The sequence below is a fragment of the Bombina bombina genome, chromosome 2, assembly GCF_027579735.1.
Source record: "Bombina bombina isolate aBomBom1 chromosome 2, aBomBom1.pri, whole genome shotgun sequence".
Classification (NCBI taxonomy): domain Eukaryota; kingdom Metazoa; phylum Chordata; class Amphibia; order Anura; family Bombinatoridae; genus Bombina; species Bombina bombina.
In genome coordinates this window covers 1,139,491,871-1,139,516,765 of record NC_069500.1, presented here as the reverse complement: position 1 = coordinate 1,139,516,765, position 24,895 = coordinate 1,139,491,871, and the positions used below count along the sequence as shown (strand labels likewise).

At 39.7% G+C, this 24,895-nt stretch overlaps 1 protein-coding gene across 1 annotated transcript in view; it reads left to right on the top strand.

The window, feature by feature from the left end:
* SPOCK3 (SPARC (osteonectin), cwcv and kazal like domains proteoglycan 3) overlaps window positions 1–24,895 on the top strand; it is a 672,113-nt gene that overhangs the window by 403,625 nt on the left and 243,593 nt on the right. The window contains exon 5 of the mRNA XM_053703805.1: window positions 6,982–7,108. Within this exon, the coding sequence (XP_053559780.1) occupies window positions 6,982–7,108 (127 nt within the window). The remainder of the gene's footprint in view (window positions 1–6,981; window positions 7,109–24,895) is intronic.

The following is a 24,895-nucleotide window of genomic DNA, read 5'->3' as shown; positions in this document are numbered from 1 at the left end:
TTATGTGTTCCCACCGTTTCCGTTGCTTCCTCGTCTGATTGCCAGGATCAAACAGGAGAGAGCATCGGTGATTCTGATAGCGCCTGCGTGGCCACGCAGGACCTGGTATGCAGACCTAGTGGACATGTCGTCCTGTCCACCATGGTCTCTGCCTCTGAGGCAGGACCTTCTACTTCAGGGTCCTTTCAACCATCCAAGCCTAATTTCTCTGAGGCTGACTGCATGGAGATTGAACGCTTGATTCTCTCAAAGCGTGGTTTCTCGGAGTCGGTTATTGATACATTGATACAGGCTCGGAAACCGGTTACCAGAAAAATTTACCATAAGATATGGCGTAAAAATTTACATTGGTGTGAATCCAAGAGTTACTCATGGAGTAAGGTTAGGATTCCTAGGATATTGTCTTTTCTACAAGAGGGTTTAGAAAAGGGTTTATCCGCCAGTTCGTTAAAGGGACAGATTTCTGCTCTGTCTATTCTTTTACACAAACGTCTGGCAGAGAATCCAGACGTTCAGGCTTTTTGTCAGGCTTTGGCTAGGATTAAGCCTGTGTTTAAAACTGTTGCTCCTCCGTGGAGCTTAAACTTGGTTCTTAAAGTTCTTCAGGGTGTTCCGTTTGAACCCCTTCATTCCATTGATATTAAGCTTTTATCTTGGAAAGTTCTGTTTTTGATGGCTATTTCCTCGGCTCGAAGAGTCTCTGAGTTATCTGCCTTACATTGCGATTCTCCTTATCTGATTTTTCATTCAGACAAGGTAGTTTTGCGTACTAAACCTGGATTTTTACCTAAGGTTGTTTCTAATAGGAATATCAATCAGGAGATTGTTGTTCCATCATTATGTCCTAACCCTTCTTCAAAGAAGGAACGTCTTTTGCATAATCTGGACGTAGTCCGTGCCCTGAAGTTCTACTTACAGGTAACTAAGGATTTTCGGCAAACTTCTTCTCTGTTTGTCGTTTATTCTGGACAGAGGAGAGGTCAAAAGGCTTCGGCCGCCTCTCTCTCTTTTTGGCTTCGTAGCATAATACATTTAGCCTATGAGACTGCTGGACAGCAGCCCCCTGAAAGAATTACAGCTCATTCTACTAGAGCTGTGGCTTCCACCTGGGCCTTTAAGAATGAGGCCTCTGTTGAACAGATTTGCAAGGCTGCAACTTGGTCTTCACTTCATACCTTTTCAAAATTTTACAAATTTGACACTTTTGCTTCTTCGGAGGCTGGTTTTGGGAGAAAGGTTCTACAGGCAGTGGTTCCTTCTGTTTAATGTTCCTGCCTTGTCCCTCCCATCATCCGTGTACTTTAGCTTTGGTATTGGTATTCCATAAGTAATGGATGACCCGTGGACTGAACACACTTAACAAGAGAAAACATAATTTATGCTTACCTGATAAATTTATTTCTCTTGTAGTGTGTTCAGTCCACGGCCCGCCCTGTCTTTTTTTGAGGCAGTTCTAAATTTTAATTGAAACTCCAGTCACCACTGCACCCTATAGTTTCTCCTTTCTCGTCTTGTTTCGGTCGAATGACTGGATATGACATGTGAGGGGTGGAGCTATATAGCAGCTCTGCTTGGGTGATCCTCTTGCAACTTCCTGTTGGGAAGGAGAATATATCCCATAAGTAATGGATGACCCGTGGACTGAACACACTACAAGAGAAATAAATTTATCAGGTAAGCATAAATTATGTTTTATTGCTTCTTTTTGCAAATTTATTTATACCATTTCATTCCTGTCCATGAACAAGCACATTACTTCAAAGCTAATCTTTTATTTTTCATCTGTTAATGTTCTTGAAATAGATAGATTTATACCTGAACAAACAATAAATATCATAGAAATTTACTTTTCTTTTTTTTATACGAAAAATCTGATATATGATATTTTCACATAGATTAAAGTTTATTTGTATTTCTAAAAATCATGATATGCTTATCTCATGTTTTTATTTTTTTAAAGGATTATTAATGCTAATTAATGCTAATGACTGTTTGCGACAAGAAACAACATTGAATTCAACCTTTCTGTGTTATTATTACACACCTGCTTTTCTAATACCGTAACATCCCTTTGATTTCTATGGCATTCGGGTGCTGAAAGGTAGCAGATCTAAAGTTAGGTACGTTGTGTCAGACTATATGTGAGCGTCTGTGTTGAATGGTTGATAAATTTCTATTTTCTAAGCAGGCAGCATATTATTTAAATGGGACAAGACTTAGCTAAACACAGGAGGAAAGGGATTTGGGGGTAATAATAGATAACAAGCTAAAGGTGGGTGCACAATGCAGGGCAGCAGCTTCAAAGGCTAATAAGATGCTATCATGTATTAAAAGAGGCATTGATTCAAGGGAGGAAAGCATAATTCTATCACTATATAAAGCCCTAGTAAGACCTCACCTTGAGTATGGATTGCAGTTCTGGGGACCAATCACAAAAAAAGATATTGCAGAACTAGAAAAAGTTCAGAGAAGGGCCACAAAGCTAATAAGAGCATTGGAGAATTTAAGCTATGAGAAGAGACTAGCCAAACTGGGTCTGTTTTCTTTAGAAAAAAGGTTCTTGAGAGGTGACATGATTACTTTATATAAATATATTCAAGGCCCATATACAGAGATGGCAGAAGCTCTGTTTATTCCAAGAAAATTGTTTGTGACAAGAGGTCACAATTTAAGGTTGGAGGAAAGGAGATTTAATCTCCTTCAACGGAAACATTTTTTCACTGTAATAGCAATAAAATTGTGGAACTCATTACCAAAGGAGGTGGTGAATGCCAATACCCTAGATACATTTAAAAATTGTTTGGATACATTTCTGTCTATAAATAAAATTCATAGATATGATTGCTAGTATTAAATGTGTCACCTTTTAGTGGGATTATTTAAGTTTAACTGGAGCTTTTTAGATTTGTATAGGTTGAACTCGATGGACTTCGCTCTTTTTTCAACCTCATCTACTATGTATGTTACAAAGTCGTATGTGAGGGCGGATTACCAGTGATACGCTGAAATAACGCAAGCATCGATTTGCGTCAAACTGTATCAATTTAACATCTAATTTGACACAGAATTACAGTGTATTCACAGTTGAAGCTTTGATAAATGTACCCCCATGTTGTTGTTCTGAAATTGTTCTTTTTGTCAACATATCTATCTGTATTTCTTGCCCCCATAATTTAGCATACTCTGCATGGAAAGTAGGGTTGTTGAAGTATGAAGATAAGCGTACATTTGTGTATCCAGTTTGAGAGGTAGGTTTATTTTGCTGTTCTTAAATTACTATGTATAAAAAGAACAACATGGACATTAGATAGTCCCCTTCTGTTTGCTTATACTACAGGATGCCACTCAAAACAAACATTAAGCTTTTCAAAACAGTGTTTAAGTTATTTTCCAAATAAGAACATAAAGGTTTGCTTTTGTAAGTTGTCATAGCCTCTATCCCCTTCAGATTCTTTCTCCAGTGACTTTTGCTGTCTCAATCTCCTGGAAGAACATCCCTCTTCTTGGAGAATGTAAAAATAAAATATTACACAAATAGGGAGCTGTTTATGTGATATTTGTTATGATTATCACTCCTAGCAAGTGGCCCATATTGTACTTTGGGAAATAAATAATTAAGACGCACACAACAAAAACAGTTGGTTCACAAGCATTGCAGAACTCCTGGATACCATGTTGTGGGTTGGGTAACATTATTCACAAAAATTATCATAATATTTAATAATCCATGAAGGATTATTATATGCAAAGAAGAAGGACTGGAATAACTATTCCTGGATGAACTTAAAGTTATGGATTGGAAAAACTGATTAAGATAGGAGAGTCTTGATTTTTTGAGGAGAAGAAGATTGTGATTTATGGCTTTGAGCAGGAAAAAAAGAAACAGAATATTGTTGGAATTAGGATAGAAGTAAGAAAAAACATTTCCGTTAAGTTCCCAGGAGACTTGTTCATGGTGGTGGCCATGGTAAGGAGTCAATTGGAGGAATTACATTTTATAGGGTGATTTGGATGGGGGATTTGCAGTAAAGGTTCCATTGTGTGGGTAGCCTCTTACTGAACAAACGGGTATAACTTATGGTGAGAAGGGTACAAAATCTTGTAGCATTTTACCCAGAGGTCTTTACCTTCATCTTTACTATTGGGCAAGAGCAACAGTAAATTAAGTATGTGGGTATGGGATACTGGTGCTGAAATAATTTTATATATATTTGATTGATAATAAATGTAACCAAACCCGAGGTCAGTTGTTGGGATTATTCTTATTAGCTCCTGTAGAAACAATGTCTGAAAAAAATGTGTATTAAAGTGAATTGATTATAATTTAACAGAGCTATTTGCATAAATGTAAATTGTAGTTCAAATTTAATAAACAAACATCTGTTCAAAATAAAGGATTATATTTATCTGAATTTAATAAGCAAATGTAAAATAAGGCATTAAAAGTAATTTGCGTTTCTCATAAATGCATACTTACTGAGGGCAATAATTGAATCTGAATTGTGTTTTAAACAACCTGATGTTCTGTAGGTTATTAAAGGATTTGTATTCAGCATAAATAGTTGGTCTGCATTTATAAAACAATAGGGTATATTGAACTGTTTTACTGTTTAAAAGCATTAAGCTGTGGGATATACAATAATAACTTATGTTTATTTATACTTGATATCAAGTAATACTTTAAGTTGTTTTTTTTGGCACGTCAAATGATTTGGCGAATGTTCAAAACATCAAGAATACCTTTAGCAATGAATGCAATAATTATAGCACATATGCCACATTTTCTCATTTGTTTAAAGAGATGTTAAAATCACAACCTTTTTTATTATGAATATGAAAGAGCACTATTTTAGCATGTTAATATGTTAAAGTGTAGCCTGCACGTGCACAACTCTCCTAGTGCAGATTGTACATTTAGGTGAACAGGTTACATATCAGACTTTCTACTAGACTTTTTACTTCCTTATTCAAAATAATATTTTGCAATTGAATTGAGGTCCAGTAAGCTTAGAAACTACCTTATTACTGGTAAAGCAAAACTCAATATGTCACAGATAAAAATTCAAGAGGTTTATGAACTTGATGTGAGAAAAGCAGCCATAACCCGTGGATGTGTAGCACATCTTGTTAAATTCATTTGCTACTGAAAATGGCTGTAAAATCTTACCCTTAACCATATTGTAACGCCAACTCTTAATCTATGCATAACCATAACTAAAGTCTGTAATCAACATTTGAATTGAGTCATTTTACAAGTGAATATGTTTCAAAAGTTTAAGTGTAGCTGTTTTTAAGACAAAATGTGTATAGGGTACACAGAAAGGTTTATCAGTGGGTCTATTTTATGAAGCTCCAGCATTAGTTAAAGGGACTCTGAACCCAATTTTTTTCTATCATGATTCAGATAGAGCATGACATTTTAAGCAACTTTCTAATTTACTCCTATTATCAAATGTTCTTCATTCTCTTGGTATCTTTATTTGAAATGCAAGAATGTAAGTTTAGATGCCGGCCCATTTTTGGTGGACAAACTGGGTTGTTCTTGCTGACTGGTGGATACATTCATCCACCAGTAAAAAAGTGCTGTCCAGAGGTCTGAACCAGAAAAAGCCTAGATGCCTTCTTTTTCAAATAAAGATAGCAAGAGAACGAAGAAAATTTGATGATAGGAGTAAATTAGAAAGTTGCTTACAATTGCATGCTCTATCTGAGTCACAAAAGAAAAAACTGGAGTTCAGTGTCCTTTAAGTAGATGCAGTCTGCACGGCAATGTTAAATACAGGCATGAGGCCAGGCATATAGATTCATGGAAGCGAACCTTATTTGCCCGGCCATTAATAAATGGGGTCCAATGGACGCCATATATTTGTGACCCTAAAGGAAAACATACCCTTTTTTTTAGTATGACTTTATTTATTTCTATTATTATTATTATGTTTATTGTTATTAACATATAAACAAAACAATTAAAAATAGCAATTAAAAGGATTTTGTAGCTTTGTTAAAAAGCATTGTGTGTTTTACCATTTTGGAGTTCCTAAATGTTTTTACTAGATAGTGTGCAAGCCTTACACAAATATCACACCATGTTCCCTTAATATTTAATAAATGAACATATTAATATAATCTAACATAGCATATCAAATAGATGGCATTGACATAAATCTTATATATGTATTAACATTTACTGACTGAAGCAGGTTTATATATTTATAAATAGACCATACAGATGGACATTGAAACCACCTGTAAGGCACTAGAAAATAATATTGTGGATGCATAATTAACATGGTTTATTTTGTCTAATCTGAGCAGTCATTATTTATGAGTGTCTGGCTCATTTCTTACCACTAGGTGATAGCAGTTTTTTCTCTGACTTTAAAAGAAAATATTAAAACATTAATAATATGTCACCTAAGAATTACGAGTTTACTCAATTTAGCTTTAAGATGCAAGGTGTTGTCTACTAAAGCACTCCCTTCTAGACTATAACAGCAGAGCAATTTACTGTGTTTCTTCATGTATTGTGCTAAATATTACTTAACAAAATGCTATTTATTCTAGGAATAAATACAGTTATTCATGGCTGAGTTTTCATAGGACAAAAAGGCATGGGCATGCTGTAATAGTTTACGGCATGTGTATTGGTTTTATGATAAGAAACATTAATACATTTGAAAAACACTCTCAAAGTGCATTAAAACTGTATCTAAAACTAATAAAATATGTAACAAATGCACTCTCCCACAAAAAAACATATATATTATTATGACCACTACTGACTTTATCTTGTAATTATTTGTGGCAGATTCATGTGCATATTCAGTGACAATATTACATGGAAATTAGCTACAGGCTAAAATTACATTACATAAATCAAAAGACATCATGCTTAAAATTCCTGAAAACACAAATCTAAGTAATTAGCATTATGTATTTTTTTATTTTTAGTTAAATAATGCATTTCTTTATTTTGTTTAGCATGAAAGAAGCTGGATTACCCTATAAATATTGGAGAGGGGTGCCACTTTCATCACGTTGCAAACAGTGTCCTGTAGTATATACAAATCCAGTGTGTGGATCAGATGGTCATACATATTCTTCACAGGTAAGATCAAATATTATAAACATACATACATTTTAAAAATATTTTAATTTTAAATGTAATTGGTAGTTAATCATTTAAAAAAAAAAAAATGTGATGTTGCTTAAAATTTGAAGAGAGAGCCTTAGCATATTATGTGGCTGTATTTTTACCATTATATTAGTTGTTTAAATATTAATTATATAAAAGTTTAGTTTCTATAAAGTACAGTACTCTAGTGTCTTTAAAGTAAAGGGTGCCACCATGGTTGAACTAGTTTTCTATTTATCTCTGTCTTCTGCTAAGAACAATTAGGTAAAGATATATAACCCAGGCAATAAAACAGAGTTTGTGTCAACAAGGCTGTGCTGAAACCCACACAACCTTTGTATTTTTTATTTGTATAGTTTATTTTATATCTGACCCTAATTGTTTGCAGCAGGACAGTGAGATAAGGTTAAAACATAAAGTGTCATAAAACATGTTGAGATCTGTGCATATCCTAAAAGGGCTAATTAAGTAAAAATAGTTTGCATAAAAAAATGTTTAAAAATTGCTGGCAAGTATGTTAAAATTATTTTAAAAAATCAGCAAAATTAGTAACAAAACCATGCTGTCTGGAGCAGTCTGCTCCACCCACCCTTATCAGACACAGGCATTGTATTTCAACTGAGTTCACAGCTTCTAGGCATGCTCCAGCAGATAATCTCTATTCATTTTTGCATTCTTCCAAAACAACAATAGATATAGATACAGCCATAGAAGAAAATGTGTGGGGGGAGTTAGAGCTTTACAATTCAGCAACTAAAAAGAAAGGGTTAATGGCAAGGCTGCAGTATAAATTTGCAGGTAAAGTAATTAAAGTACATATTATATTTTGTCTCTATCCCAACTTGTTTTATGTCCCTTTAAAATATTTTTCAATGCAGTAGAATTGCATAATTAACAAGAGCATAATAAAAAGACAATTATTTAACACCTACTCTTTATTTTTTCTCCCATTTTCCGGCCCCCTCTATCATGTGACAGACATTAGCCAATCACAGACTAGTATACGTATACCCTGTGAGCTTGTGCACATGCTTAGTAGGATCTTGTTCACTAGAAAGTGTGAATATAAAAATACTGTCCAAAATTTGATAATGCAAGTAAATTGGAAAGTGTCTTAAAACTGCTTGCTCTAGCCAGGGGCAGAACTGCTGCAAACGGGCCCCCGAGGGTGGGGGCCCAGCTTAATAAAAAACGTTGACCTGCCACTGCCTGCACTGATATCATGTGAGTGTGACATGATGCTTCACTAGTGTCTCTGTCTCTGACTACAGGGCTTAGTGTTTCTGTTTTACCCATTGGTGTTTATGTATGTGTGTGTGTATGTGACTGTGTGTGTATTTATGCATGTATGTGTGTGTGTGTATGTGTGTGTATGTGATTGTGTGTGTATTTATGCATGTATGTGTGTGTGTGTGTATGTGACTGTGTGTGTATTTATGCATGCATGTGTGTGTGTGTGTGTGTATGTGACTGTGTGTGTATTTATGCATGTATGTGTGTGTGTGTATGTGACTGTGTGTGTATTTATGCATGTATGTGTGTGTGTGTGTGTATGTGTATGTGACTGTGTGTGTATTTATGCATGTATGTGTGTGTGTGTATGTGACTGTGTGTGTATTTATGCATGTATGTGTGTGTGTGTATGTGTGTGTATGTGATTGTGTGTGTATTTATGCATGTATGTGTGTGTGTGTATGTGACTGTGTGTGTATTTATGCATGCATGTGTGTGTGTGTGTGTGTGTGTATGTGACTGTGTGTGTATTTATGCATGTATGTGTGTGTGTGTATGTGACTGTGTGTGTATTTATGCATGTATGTGTGTGTGTGTGTGTGTATGTGTGTGTATGTGACTGTGTGTGTATTTATGCATGTATGTGTGTGTATGTGTATGTGTATGTATGTGACTGTGTGTGTATTTATGCATGTATGTGTGTGTGTGTATGTGTATGTGTATGTATGTGACTGTGTGTGTATTTATGCATGTATGTGTGTGTGTGTGTGTATGTGTGTGTATGTGACTGTGTGTGTATTTATGCATGTATGTGTGTGTGTGTGTATGTGTGTGTATGTGACTGTGTGTGTATTTATGCATGTATGTGTGTGTGTGTGTGTGTGTATGTGTGTGTATGTGACTGTGTGTGTATTTATGCATGTATGTGTGTGTATGTGTATGTGTATGTATGTGACTGTGTGTGTATTTATGCATGTATGTGTGTGTGTGTGTGTGTGTGTGTGTATGTGTGTGTATGTGTATTTATGCATGTATGTGTGTGTGTGTGTGTGTATGTTTGTGGAACCAGCAAATTACAGACCTTGTTATTACAGCATGGGGGGAGGGGGTAAACAGTGTCACTATACAGTACCACTATATACAGTATGGGGGAAAGGCCATTTTTTTGGGGTGGGGGGTTCCTTCATAGATTCTTGCACCTGGGCCCTGTGGTTTCTAGTTACGCCTCTGGCTCTTGCTGAATCATAAAACTTTATTTTGACTTGAGTTTCCCTTTAAATAGACATAAAATCCAACATTTTACTTTCATTAATTAGATAGATAATACAGATTTAAACACTTTTCCACTTTACTTCTTTTATCAAATTTTCTTTATTTCATTCTTGTTATCCTTTGCTGAAAAGAAATTATGTAAGCTCAGGTGTGTGCACTTGTCTGCAGCAGTTTTCGGCACAAAGTTATGCATTAGCAGAAGCACTAGATGGCAGCACTATTACCTGTAATGTAGTGCTCCAGACACGTGCACACTACCTACCTAGGTATCTTTTCAACAAAGACAAACATGAGCAAAAAGCTAATTTGATAACAGAAGTAAATTGTAAACTCTTTAAAATTGTATTTTCTATTTGAATAATGGAAGAAAATGTTTAGGTTTCCTGTCCCTTTAAGTTCAGGCATGGCGGCATCCATTACTTTATAGAAACTCAGTGGAATTTAAAGAAACAACAATTTTCAGCATTAAATAACAGGAAAGCGGACAAAATAAATAATAAATGTATTTTACAAAGTTTTTTAACTGCACATAATTAAACATTTTTAAACATTAAACAGTATTACAATTTCCACCTGTTAAATACTTTTCAACAGGAAGTGAACCTAAATCTTTTTAAATCGTTTACATCAGTTGGGTGGAACAGAAAACACATTTGGTGTTAAACATTGTCATGACAACCATAAATGAAAAAAAGGAACAAGGAATGCTTAAATATGCTAATTTCTTATACCTTGAAGGCCGTCTCTCATCTGAATGCATTTTGACAGTTTTTCACCACTAGATGGCGTTAGTTCATGTGTTTCATATAAATAACATTGAGCTCACGCACGTGAAGTAACCTAGAAGTCAGCACTGATTGACTAAAATGCAAGTCTGTCAAAAGAACTGAAATAAGGGGGCTGTCAGAATATGCTTAGATACAAGATAATCACAGAGTTAAAAAGTGAATTGATATAACTGTGTTGGTTATGCAAAACTGGGGAATGGGTAATAAAGGGATTATCTATCTTTTTAAACAACATTTTTGGTGTTGACTGTCCCTTTAAATAAAAAAAAAATCCATGAGCCAAGAAATCACCTTGTGTTTCTTCCTATAACTTACACATTGGGCAACTACCATAAAGAACATAAGCTATCAACCAAGAAAAAGTATAACTGATACCATAAGCTTGCAGCCAACCCCACCAAGGTTACTATGAACAGAATAGTATGGCTCAAGTTTTACAAAAGATGAAAGAAAATAAGAAATTTGCTGCAACAAAAAAATGCAAAACCTCTATATTTTTTAATTAAATTATAGCCAGAAAAAAATAAATATTTTTTTTATTATTGTGTTTGCTTGTAAATCAGCCTAACTATCTTTGGAATTGTTTTAATGAATAAGAGTCCTTTAAACCTAGATCTATCTATTGTCTCATCTTTGTAATCTGATGGAGACTGATACTGGCAGGCAACAGATGATCCCAGCAAATGAGATCAAACAACATGAGGCAATGTCAAATAATACACTGGGACACAGTCCAGAATTTAATATAGATAAAATAATGGTTTTCAGAATATAGTTGTTCCAAGAATCACAGTCCAGTAAACAAGCAGGGTAATGCACAAATAGTCAGATAAGTGATAAAGCTGTAGTAATTCCAATATGAACAATCTGGTAAATAGATAGAAACATAAACAGGTCTTCAGGTAGAAAAGGTCAATTGTAGCAGTTTTCGGGAAGCACATGACCTTTTGAGTCGTCAATGTTCAGCCCCCAATGTAACACTCATCCTCTTCTCTACCTTACCCCACCTTTCCTTCTTACCTTATAAATAAAGACACAAGACTTTCATATTGGTATAAATTGGCCGCAACTCCTTTATTAAATACTAGTCCTAAAGCCTGTGTACACGGGACATTTTTTGCAGTACAGCGGTCCCACCCCTTGCTCTCTCTCTATCCCCCCTCTCTTTTGCTCTCTCTTTCTCCTCTCTCTTTTGCTCTCTCTTTCTCCCCTCTCTTTTGCTCTCTCTTTCTCCCCTCTCTTTTGCTCTCTCTCTCTCCCCTCTCTTTTACTCTCTCTCTCCCCCCTCTCTTTTGCTCTCCATGTCATGCCCGGGCCCCGCCCACGTCACACCCGCCCCGGCCACGCCCACTCCACCACACTCCAGCCAGGTCAGTTGGAAGGCTAGGTGTGTTTGTCCTCGCGCACAATCTTTACTGCGCATGACAGCTTCGGACAAACACACTTGGCCTTTTATTATATAGGATGGATATATATATATGTATATATATATATATATATTATATATTATATAAACTTTAAATAACCATATAAACACCCAATGATAACCAATTATTTAAACTTTTCTCCAGATCAACCATCACACCCTTTTAACTAAACTGCGGTGCTAGTTCCCCTCTTAAACTCAACAGCTTACTAGCTGTTGAGTCCATCAATCCCATCTTTAAACACCTGGCTCTAAGGGACCCCATGCTCTAGAAGCCCTACACCTACTGACATGTGTAAAGAACTAGCACCCTCGCCAATAGTCTGCGACAATATAAGACACCTCAAACCCAGGGCAAATTTTCTGCCTCTTTTCCTGCTCAGTCTCCTTTATAGTGCCCTTTCTTAATCCACCCCTTCTCACCAAACAACCAACTCTGGGGCTCTCTCCTCCCACAGGTCAAGAGCCCCTCCAGCACAGCTCTGCCTGCTTCCTGGGCTGTACCTGACCTTTTGAGTCATCAATGTTCCGCCCCCAATGTAACACTCATCCTCTTCTCTACCTTACCCCATATTTCCTTCTTACCTTATAAATAAAGACACAAGACTTTCATATTGGTATAAATTGGCCACAGCTCCTTTATTAAATATATATATATGTTATATAAACGTTAAATAACCGTATAAACATCCAATGATAACCAATTATTTAAACTTTTCTCCAGATCAACTTTCACGCCCTTTTATCTAAACTGCGGTGCTAGTTCTCCTTCTAATAATAATATGGCCGTAAATCGTCTGGACACAACTTACTAGCTGTTGAGCCCGTCAATCCCATCTTTAAACAACTGGCTCTAAGGGACCCCTTGCCTCTAGAAGCCCTACACCTGCTCTCTCACCCTGTGGAGAGGCAACCAACTTCCTCCTTTTCTTCTTGACTATATTTACTGACATGTGTAAAGAACTAGCACCTCCACCAATGACTGGCCTGATACCATCAGTCTAGTCCTGCCAACCTCCTCTGTGTTTCCTTAAAATCCAAAATAAATAGCTGCAAGCTAAACTCATTGAGATGAATGTGAAAGAAAATGAGGAGCACAGGTGCGAATGAGTTGCAACAAAAAGGTTTATTTTGAAACGACTTGCATGGTTACAACGCAAATGAGTGAAATAAACACACAAAGGTTAGTAATTAACTAACCAAAACAAACAGTGTGAGGGGAGAATAGGAACATACTCCCCGGGGCTAATACATGACAGAAAATAATCTACTGTTAGGAAGCAGACTGCAAAAATAGACAGGTATACGCGTTTCAGCAGATTGCCTTACTCATTACCTGGTTAAAAGTGTTTGTGTGTGCTCTTTAAAAAGGCTAGCAAACGGCTTCCCATTGGTTGCTAGGGACCCACCCCCTGTTGCTAAATGCAAAAAACAGACCAATCCCGAAGTTCTGTAGATACACAGAAAATCGCTAACAGTGTTTACATTGAAACTCCTAAAGTGTTAATTTGCAAAATAATAAACTAATAAACTAACCATTGCTGCATAAATTAAAGGGGCACCAATTTATCTGTGTTATGTCAACTACCTAGATATAAGTGACCAAATGCAGGGAGATAAGGTTGTAAGTTTATAATCTAGCTATGTCTTGTGTTTCATGGATAATGCGCAGTTCATCAGTTCTCTTTCATTTTAGGTAGAACTTCTGCTTCCATGCACTCTGAAACATAATATGGAAAATTGTATAAGACATGTTATAAAAGACATTATAAAGCAAGATACGGATCATTGTAAAGCAAGATGGAGAATAATATAAAATAAATACAATGAATGCACAGATTGAAAACAACACCAATCAGTCATAGAAAAAATTACAAAAATACTCAAAATTCTGGTTATTCCAGTAGAAACATGTATCAATCTATACATTGATCTTGCAAATAGTTGATACTGCGTGAATAACGTATATGATCTATATAACCTAGCTAATAGAGTATTGTTAGGGAACAAGGTTCTGCATTTGGCAATTATGTTGTGAACTTTTGTGTACATATATACGTCTTTATTGGCGGTGTGATAGTTGTAACGGGGCACCGGTCTGACAAGGGAACGGACGGAACCCCAGCTGCATATTCTTATACAGTTTGTGAGCAAACAATTGGTGCTAGCACGCCGCGCCATTTGTTACTCTCCCCCACAGCTCTTTCCCTGAATTTGACTTTTTACATTCATTGAGATGAACCCCATCCATCTCTCAAGTAAAATTCACCTTGACCCCCCCCCCATTTACGAACAAAGGATCCAACAAGATTATTAATCTTTCTCTTACTCTTATCCAACCAAACCGGATCCCACACAGCCCTCCACACTTGCCTGGGGACAATATCCGACCACATAATCTTTACCAAAGGATATAAGTCCTGTAACCTCCCCAAATCCCTCTTGATTTTTCTTACCAGGCCCCTGACCCTGAATCATTTTACCTCCCACTCTGCTGCAGGGAAGCCTAACAATAAACCGTCCTCCTTCATAGAAGCCGCTCTCCTTGCCCAATAGACAAAGGAATGTCCCACTAACCATATCCTTCACAAACCTAGGACACCGAAATAAGAACAAAATTGGTAAACTCAAAACAAAACTCTCAAATCAGGACAAACATACAAACGGTACTTATTGGAGCCCCGCCTCCCAATATTCTTCACAGTCTTCCCACTCAAACCCCTTAAAGCAGCCTCAGTATCTGCCCCAATCCTGAATGAATGGGACCCAAACTCTGAGGGTACCAAACCCAAACACCCCAATGCTTTAACCAACACTGCCCTAAACTGAAAATGGGACAAGAAAAAAACATCCAGGTGAAGGAACAAAGGCTCCCTTATGGAAGGCCGTAACCTCATGAAATTATCCAAACTCCTGCACGGGCACACTTCACCACCATTTGCAAACAATACAATAGTGCTAAGGAAAAAGCAAGTGGCCGCTTCAAACTCCCCTGCCGGACCGGACTGTGACTCAGAGTGATGACGTCACGGACGCCGCCATGATACTGGCCGTACTATTGGCAAAGTTTGGAAAATAGTACAGGCGGTGACTAGGTGCAATGCTCAGAGTAGGCAATGAATCAGTTGCCCCGGTTCATGAAATAAAAGTCAAAAGAGCAGCACTAACATCAAATTAAAAAAAAACTCTTTATTTTACTTACAGGCAAACAAGTGTGACATGGAATAAACGTCTGACACGTTTCACGCCCCCTAGTGGCATTTCATAAGAGACTTTGAATTTGATGTTAGTGCTGCTCTTTTGACTTTTAATACAATAGTGCTCCCTTTTCCATTCTGATCCCTTTTAACTCTCCTCAGCAAAATATCAACCCTTGAACAAGATACAGACACGTCCCCTACCAACAAACCCCCAGGAGACACCTTACTCTTGCTCACCAACTCCGATATTCGGAAGGCCCCAAAAAAAGCCAATACAAAAACTGCCCTAAAAAGGCTGGTCTCAAAAGGAGACAAGCACACTTCAGGTAAGATATCCCAAATATGGACCAGCATTGAAAAAGTTATTGGCAACCTGCCATCCGATACCATGACCTTTTTCAAACCTTTCAGTATTTGCTGAACAAAAATAATTCCCAAATAAACAATACAACCACAATTGGGAATAATTCCAAGAATACAAGATTCTGAACAAGGTCACTCCCATTCAATGAGTCTGGCCATGCAGCCGCACAAAAATACCCCTGAAAATATGCCCCAAACCCTTCAGAGCCCGAGGCATCAGTAACCAAACTTAATTCATCATTTGACAGCCTCGCCTCCTGGAAAAAAGCTGCCCCATTAAACTCCCTCAGGAACCTACCCCAAACTCGCAAATCATCCTTAAGCTCCCTAGTCAACCTCATGAAATGATGAGGCCGCACCACCCCAGCCGTAGCTGCAAGTGAAGTTCAGTTTTCCAGTTAACGACTGTAAGTCCCTCTATGTCACTTTCGGGGTGACCAGAAAGTGCTCAATGAGGCCCACTATGTCAGTTATCTTATCAGGCGGGATTATGCACTCCATTTTTTCTGAGTCAATGACTATACCCAAAAAACTGAGGGCCGTCACTGGCCCCTCAGACTTCTTCATCTCAATGGGTACACCAAATTCCTCAGCCATCTGATAAAAAACTTCATGTAACCTCCTACACCACTCAGACCCAGTCGGCTCCACAAATAAAAAATTGTTGAGGTAGTGCACTACTGAGTGGCAACCTGCCAAAAACTCGAACCCACTCTAAACCCACTCTAAAAATGTGCTGAAGCACTTGAAAAGGAACATGATATGGAACACCCCATTGGGAGGCAAAGATCTACGTAATATGTGCCTTCGAAGAAGCATCCCAACAGGTGATGAGACCTAGGGTTCACCAGTAAAAGCCGCAAAGTCCGCCAACAGAGCAAAAGCTCCCGCCTCCTTAACCAGTCCTATGGCCTGATCGAAAGACGTATACTATACAGACGCCATATCCTCCGAGATCCCGTCATTTACTGAATGACCCTTAGGGAATAATAAATGGTGTATCATCCTAAACTTGCCAGGTTCCTTTTTGGGCACAACCCCTAAAGGAGAAACCTTCAAGTTAGGCACCAGAGGAGCCCTGAAAGGACCCACCATCCTACCCAGAGCCACATCTTTTTCAATTTTTTCCCTCACCACACCAGGAAATTGCTCGACCCACCCTTGGAAGGAATCAAAAACCCAAATTCAAAGAGGGCAGTGTTACCACCTGTTTTGCCCCTATGGAAGCACCCGGAGCATTCATGCCGGAATTTACATGCGGCACCCCACTTACACACCTTCTCGTTAAATGCAAAACAAAATCCTTTTCTAGCCGACGCCCCCCCCAAGGTTTGGCTGCTGGCGCCAGCTCGAAAGGGGTGAGAGGACCTAAGAGGAATCATCATCTTAAGCCATAGACCCATGTTCCTATCATCCCAATTCATCTCTGGCTTAATTGCTAACCATTGCCCACCAGGCCTTACCCCCCATATGTCCTTTGGGCCACTGCTATCTCATCAAAATAAAGCGCCACCCCTTGCTCAGGAAACTTTTCTGCAAACACACTGGTGTATATCACAAATGCCTGAAACCAGTTTGTGAAAGTTTTAGGAAGTTTCCTGTAACATTTCTTCCTCTCCTCCTCCTTTTTTGATGGATCCCTTTTAGAATCCTCAGGAACCTCAAAAGACTGATCCAAAGGAAGGAGGGAAAAAGTTCTAAAAATTACAGTTTGTAAATTTTTTCCATAAATTCATTAGACAAGTGCATCCGCAGGGTGCCAATGGAGCAAAGGCATTATCTGGCCATGGCAGTGTCATCCACCTTAATCTCCGCCCCCCCCACAATCTTAGCAGGACTATCAACAGCCAGCCCAACTACGCCAACCCCCTGGTTACTCCTAGTTTGCTCAAGAGGAACAGCTAAGGGGGGACTCTTATCCTGCAATACGGCTCCATCTGCTGTCCCACTACTTACAACCCCCACACCTTGAACATTGGCTACCGCCCCCAAAGACCTAGAACTGTCAAACTTGGCTAGCAATTCACGTAAACCGTTCACTAAAGTCTGCGACATAGGGTCCTCATTCACACCATCACCACATACAGCACTAACCCCACGCCCCAACAAACATTAACACAGTTCTTACCTGTCCACGAGTCCACTGCCTGATGACCCCGAGCCATGACCTCCGTGTTCTGTGACTGGATAGTAATCCTAGACCTTCTCCCTTCCAGCTCTGGAGCCCCATACAGTTGACCAGCACTCCCAACAGCCGCATCATTTCCCGCCAATCCCAGCTCCTGTGGCTGCAGTGTAGGATTCTGCAATAAAGGGACACATGAACCCCTTCCCATCCCAACAAATACTTCTCTAAGATCCTCAGCTAGGTTGGATACGCTAACTGTGGCAGCACCAAACTCCTCTTAGGTTATGTAGCCCCTGCACCCCCATGCCAAACCTCCTCTGCCCCATTTCTCCTACAAGATCTGCCTCTAGCAGTACCTACCCCTTCTTGAGACCTACTTGGATCGTCGCCCAGAAAAATAATGCTCTTTGCCCCACCACCCTCCCTGTACCCTGTGGCCTGCTGGCCCCGGCAACAACCTAGGGCCATACTCACCCTTGCCACTCCGTCCAAGAGTCTTGCAGGCCAAAAAAGTCCCCTTCCTGGCCGTCCGGTCTCTCCTCATGTCCTTGTGGTCCCAAAGGTTCTGCAGGCTGTGATGCAGAGCCCCTTAAATCTGCAATAGACAATTCCACACAAGAGGAACCAACAAAAGAACCACCCACCCTATGGGAGGAAACAGGAGGCCTAAGCTTAACTGCAGGGCCCAAACCTGCACTTGAGGGGGGAATATTCCCAGGCACCTCAGAAAATACCAACCTACTGGATGGTCTATCATTCTTATTAGTAGAAGGAACATAATCATCATCAAATGGGGCTAAATATAGGGACATATCCCCCAACTCATCATCCATGGCCACCTCCTCAATTTCCCCTTCATTCACCAATATACATTCCCCATCACTAAAACCCAACCCCAAGGATCCATTACTCCCATGGACATCCCTCACTTCCTCCTCTACCCAGGGCCCACCCTCTCCAGCATTATGGCCCAATTCCACAACACCCCCCCACTGTGTTCCTCAACTGCCTGTCCAGTGATACAGTAACATCAGGCCCCTCTGGGCTGTCATCCCCGTCCAGACTCCTCTGCTGCATGACTCTTCCCCTCTGACACTCGGGCCCAGCCGGGCCATGAACCATGGCCTGAACCACCATCTTACCCCTCTCAGGTTGAATGGGGCAGCCTCCACCTCCGGATCCCTGCTGACATCCAGTTGTGATCTCCGCTCCACCAACAAAGCCACGTGACCAGTCCCGGTCATCATTCCACAGCTCCTCCTTCTGCCGGCACTAGCTTCTTCTCGAGTCCCCGGGTCCTCCACAAAGATCAGGGCTCAATCGCTGGGGCGGCCTGGATCTCCTAGCAAATCCTTGGCAGAGCTACCTCCACATCTGCACCCCCATCTTGCTCTGACAGCAGAGAACAGACCTTCTCCGCTAGTGAGGTAGGATCTTGATTCATAACTGCCTCCCGCAATTGCGCCAACAGCTCCTCGACAGCAGCCATAATGGGACTGAGCGAGAAAAGACACGCAGCTCCACAGGTAGCAAAGATTTCTCACCCAAACTTCTGACACAAATTTTCTGCCTCTTTTCCAGCTCAGCCTTCTTTATATATTGCCCTTTCTTACTCCACCTCTTCTCACAAAACAACCAACCCTGGGGCTCTTTCCTCCCACAGGTCAAGAGCCCCTCCAGCACAGCTCTGCCTGCTTCCAGGGCTGTACCGTCTAGTAATAAGGCTGGGCCATGCATGGGTATTCAGGTAGCAGGGGGTAGACAGATAACAGCCTATAATAAACATAGTAAAGCAGGTGTAAACCTGGCATGTGCTGGTAATCTAAAAAATGTAAAAACACTTTTTATGAGGTCCATCTGAAGTCAAGTGATTAGTCCAACAGTTATCAAAACCCTATACTGATATTCCATGTTACTGAACCAGAACTGAAAAAAAAACAGAATACATTTTTTAGCTACCTTTTTTATCAGTATATTTTCAAATTTAACAAAATGAACTTACCAACTTTTTTATTTTATTATATAATTTAGATTATCATGTATATTATGATCCTGTAAACATTTTAATACGTTTTATTCCCTGATTTTTGTTTATGAACAACATGCTGAAAGTTAGAGAACATACATATTCGATTTTAATATCTTCCTATACATAAAGAAATCTGACTAAAAAGAAAAAGTTAAATACTCTGTATGCTATTTTCAATACATGTATTACATCTGCTGGTTAACATCAGGTTTTAAACAGTATTCCAAATTACAGGATATCTGTTTGTAACATGGTTGACATCTATTTCACCATATGTACTGTTAATATTAAAAAAAAAAAAACATTAGTTGGCATCTGTGCTTCAGTTATTTTGCATTGGCTTGCTAAATAAAAAGATGAGCACTGGTTGGGATTTGTTGGCAAATTATAAACCAATTACTAATTAATTTAAAGGGGCATGAAAGTCAAAATTAAACTTTCATTCTTCGGGAGGGAAATTTTAAGTGACTTTACTCAAGTGACTGTAATCCACAAGAAGCATTGCTATTTGAATAAGTTAGACTTTTAATTTATGTGCACAATATAACATGAAAATCTGAGTGTTTTGTTCGAAGTGTATTTCAGACTAAAGGGATTATGCAATTGCACAGTTTATTTTTAGAAGTAAAACAACATTAAAAAAAAAATATGCAGTTAACTGATTACTAAAAAGCAGAAGCAAATTAATTTCAAATGATCTATTTGTGAACCAATAATATGGCATAACTGCAATATTGAGTATACAAGAGTAATTCAATCTATGTAAAATAGTACTTCAGCTTCAAACAGCATTTAAACAAACCAACACGTTACCTCTAATTATAATGAAATAGCAAAACAAGTTAATGAAATCTACAGTTTGCTAATTATAATACATAAGTTGAATGATTAAATTGAAGATGAATATGGGAGAGAGATCAGATGAGTAGCCACTATGGTAACCGGACCAGATATCATCATTCCAGCATCTTCTAAAATCTGTATTATCCCATGTTATATGTAGATTAATTTTTGCATCTACCCAAAGGCCCCTTTCCTCTTTTTTTTGCCGAAAACTGTAAGTTTATAACATAAAAATCATACACCAACCCTATCTACTAAGTAATTTCTATGAACACAAGCATAATTAATACTTATCGTCTTCAGTATTTAGAAGTTAGATTTGCAAATAATTATAACATTGGTGAACAAACTTTCACCACCTAAGTCTGTTTCCTGATATATTTTACCAATAGAATCTGTATTAAAAGTATCAAAACCATGTGGTAACAACCACTCCCTATACTTTCAATGACATGGGCAAACTGGAAACTCCCATTCATGGTTAACACTAGTGATGTCGCGAACTTAAAATTTTCCGTTCGCGAACGGCGAACGCGAGCTTCCGCAAATGTTTGCGAACGGGCGAACCGGACAAACCGCCATTGACTTCAATAGGCAGGCGAATTTTAAAACCCACAGGGACTCTTTCTGGCCACAATAGTGATGGAAAAGTTGTTTCAAGGGTATTAACACCTGGACTTGTGGCATGCCGGAGGGGGATCCATGGCAAAACTCACACGTAAAATTACATAGTTGATGCAGAGTCTGGTTTTAATCCATAAAGGGCATAAATCACCTAACATTCCTAAATTGTTTGGAATAACGTGCTTTAAAACATCAGGTATGATGTTGTATCGATCAGGTAGTGTAAGGGTTACGCCCGCTTTACAGTGACAGACCAAACTCCCCGTTTAACGCACCGCAAACAACCGCAAACAGTCCATTTGCACAACCGCAAACTCCCCATTTGTACAAGGTTGGATACCAAGCTAGCCATGTCCCGTTCCTTGTCCTCACTGATGTCATTGAAGGTCTCTTCCTCCACCCAGCCACGTATAACACCAAGGGTCCCCGAAAGGTGACAACAAGCCCCCTGGGACGCCTGCTGTGTTTGGTCTTCCACCTCCTCAAAGCCACCTTCCTCCTCTGACTCCTCTTCTTCAGACTTCTCTCTCTGCGTTGCCTCTCTCTCCGTTATTATAAGGTGTGTTAAGTAGTACTATTCCTATCAGTTTAATCCCTGTTCTGTCCCCTATCAGGGGAGGTGTATATGGCATCAATTTTAGGAACCGGGAGATGGAAAAAGATGCTTGGTCGGTCCTCCTACTTCAAATTTGGGGCACTGCATGTGCAATCATGGCCGGACTTTTAGCCGACGGACATTTGGCAGACAGACATTTGGCAGACGGACATTTGGCAGAGGGACATTTGGCCGACAGACATTTGGCCGAAACACAAGTGGCTGTCAGATAACAGTCCGGCCACGAGATAGATAGATTTGATAGATAGATAGATAGATACATAGATTAGATAGATAGATAGATCAATAGATGCAATAGATACATTTGATAGATACGATAGATAGATAGATTTGATAGATAAATAGATAGATTTGATAGATAGATAATTTCCCAGACATAGAATTACAAGACGTGTGGTCTGAGACCCATGGTAAGGTTCCCAGAGGCAGTTGCGGCGCCAGGGGACGTGTATATGGCATGGATTTTAGGAACCGGGAGATGGAAAAAGATGCTTGGTCGGTCCTCCTACTTCAAATTTGGGGCACTGCGCGTGCAATTGTGGCCGGACTTTTAGCCGATGGACATTTGGCAGACGGACATTTGGCCGAAACACAAGTGGCTGTCAGATAACAGTCCGGCCACGAGATAGATAGATTTGATAGATAGATAGATAGATAGATAGATAGATAGATAGATAGATAGATAGATAGATAGATAGATACATAGATTAGATAGATAGATCAATAGATGCAATAGATATATTTGATAGATAAATAGATACATTTGATAGCTAGATAGATAGATAGATACATAGATTAGATAGATAGATCAATAGATGCAATAGATACATTTGACAGATACGATAGATAGATTTGATAGATAAATAGATACATATGATAGATAGATAATTTCCCAGACAGAGAATTACAAGACGTGCAGTCTGGGACCCATGGTAAGGTTACCAGAGACAGTTGCGGTGCCAGGGGACGTGTATATGGCATGGATTTTAGGAACCGGGAGATGGAAAAAGATGCTTGGTCGGTCCTCCTACTTCAAATTTGGGGCACTGCGCATGCAATCTACTGTGCCACTAGATATGAGTGGTGTGTTAAGTAGTACTATTCTGATCAGTTTAATCCCTGTTACGTCCCCTATCAGGGGACGTGTATATGGCATGGATTTTAGGAACCGGGACATGGAAAAAGGTGCTTGGTCGGTCCTCCTACTTCAAATTTGGGGCACTGCGCTTGCAATCTACTGTGCCACCAGATAGGAGTGGTGTGTTAAGTAGTACTATTCTTATCTGTTTAATTCCTGTTACGTCCCCTATTAGGGGACGTGTATATGGCATGGATTTTAGGAACCGGGAGATGGAAAAAGATGCTTGGTCGGTCCTCCTACTTCAAATTTGGGGCACTGCGCATGCAATTGTGGCCGGACTTTTAGCCGACGGACATTTGGCAGACGGACATTTTGCCGACGGACATTTGTCCGAAACACAAGTGGCTGTCAGATAACAGTCCGGCCACGAGATAGATAGATTTGATAGATAGATAGATACATAGATTAGATAAATAGATCAATGGATGCAATAGATACATTTGATAGATACGGTAGATAGATAGATAGATTTGATAGATAAATAGATAGATTTGATAGATAGATCATTTTCCTGACAGAGAATTACAAGACGTGCGGCTGGGACCCATGGTAAGGTTCCCAGAGGCAGTTGCGGCGCAGGGGACGTGTATATGGCATGGATTTTAGGAACCGGGAGCTGGAAAAAGATGCTTGGTCGGTTCTCCTACTTCAAATTTGGGGCACTGCGCATGCAATCTAATGTGCCACCAGATAGGAGTGGTGTGTTAAGTAGTACTATTCCTATCAGTTTAATCCCTGTTATGTGCCTTTTTTTTGGTTTGGTTTTTGAAGCCACAGTGCAGCACCAGAAGCCAGAAAAATTTGGCATGTACACATGCCTGAAAAATTAGGTATTGTTGCAGCCGCTGCCAGAAAAATTGACGTTTGTTTCCCAGGCAGAAAGTGCCCTAAAACATTGCGGCTTGACCCCTAGTTTGTGGCGGATAAGTCACGCAAGTCATCCGGCATTCGAAGATAAAATATAGCAGCATATGAACCATTTTTAGCCCAAGGCAGCTCATCTCAGCAGGACTTTTTTACTCAAATGTATCGCCCAATGTCAGTCCCTTCGGGATCCATCCCTCATTCATCTTAATAAAGGTGAGGTAATCTAGACTTTTTTGACCTAGGCGACTTCTCTTCTCATTGACAATACCTCCTGCTGCACTGAAGGTCCTTTCTGACAGGACACTTGAAGCGGGGCAGGCCAGAAGTTCTATTGCAAATTGGGATAGCTCAGGCCACAGGTCAAGCCTGCACACCCAGTAGTCAAGGGGTTCATCGCTCCTCAGAGTGTCGAGATCTGCAGTTAAGGCGAGGTAGTCTGCTACCTGTCGGTCGAGTCGTTCTCTGAGGGTGGACCCCGAAGGACTGTGACGATGCATAGGACTTAAAAAGCTCCGCATGTCCTCCATCAACAACACGTCAGTAAAGTGTCCTGTCCTTGCCAGCGTGGTCGTGGGAGTCGGAGGATTACTTTCACCTCTTCCCCTGTTAGATTCCTGTTGTGCTGTGACATCACCCTTATACGCTGTGTAAAGCATACTTTTTAATTTATTTTGGAACTGCTGCATCCTTTCCGACTTGCGGTAATTCTGTAGCATTTCAGGCACTTTCACCTCTTCCCCTGTTAGATTCCTGTTGTGCTGTGACATCACCCTTATACGTTGTGTAAAGCATACTTTTTAATTTATTTTGGAACTGCTGCATCCTTTCCGACTTGCGGTAATTCTGTAGCATTTCAGGCACTTTATGCTTATACTGGGGGTCTAGTAGCGTGGACACCCAGTACAGGTCGTTCTCCTTCAGCTTTTTTATATGAGGGTCCCTCAACAGGCACGGCAGCATGAAAGACCACATTTGCACAAGGTTGGATGCCGAGCTACTCATGTCCCGTTCCTCATCCTCAGTGATCTCACTGAAGGTATCTTCTTCCCCCCAGCCACGTACAACACCACGGGTACCAGATAGGTGACAACGAGCACCCTGGGATGCCTGTTGTGGTTGGTCTTCCTCCTCCTCCTCCTCCTCCTCCTCAAAGCCACATTCCTCCTCTGACTCCTCTTCCTCACAATCCTCTTCCAGCATTGCCTCTGGTCCAGCAAGCGATGCTGATAA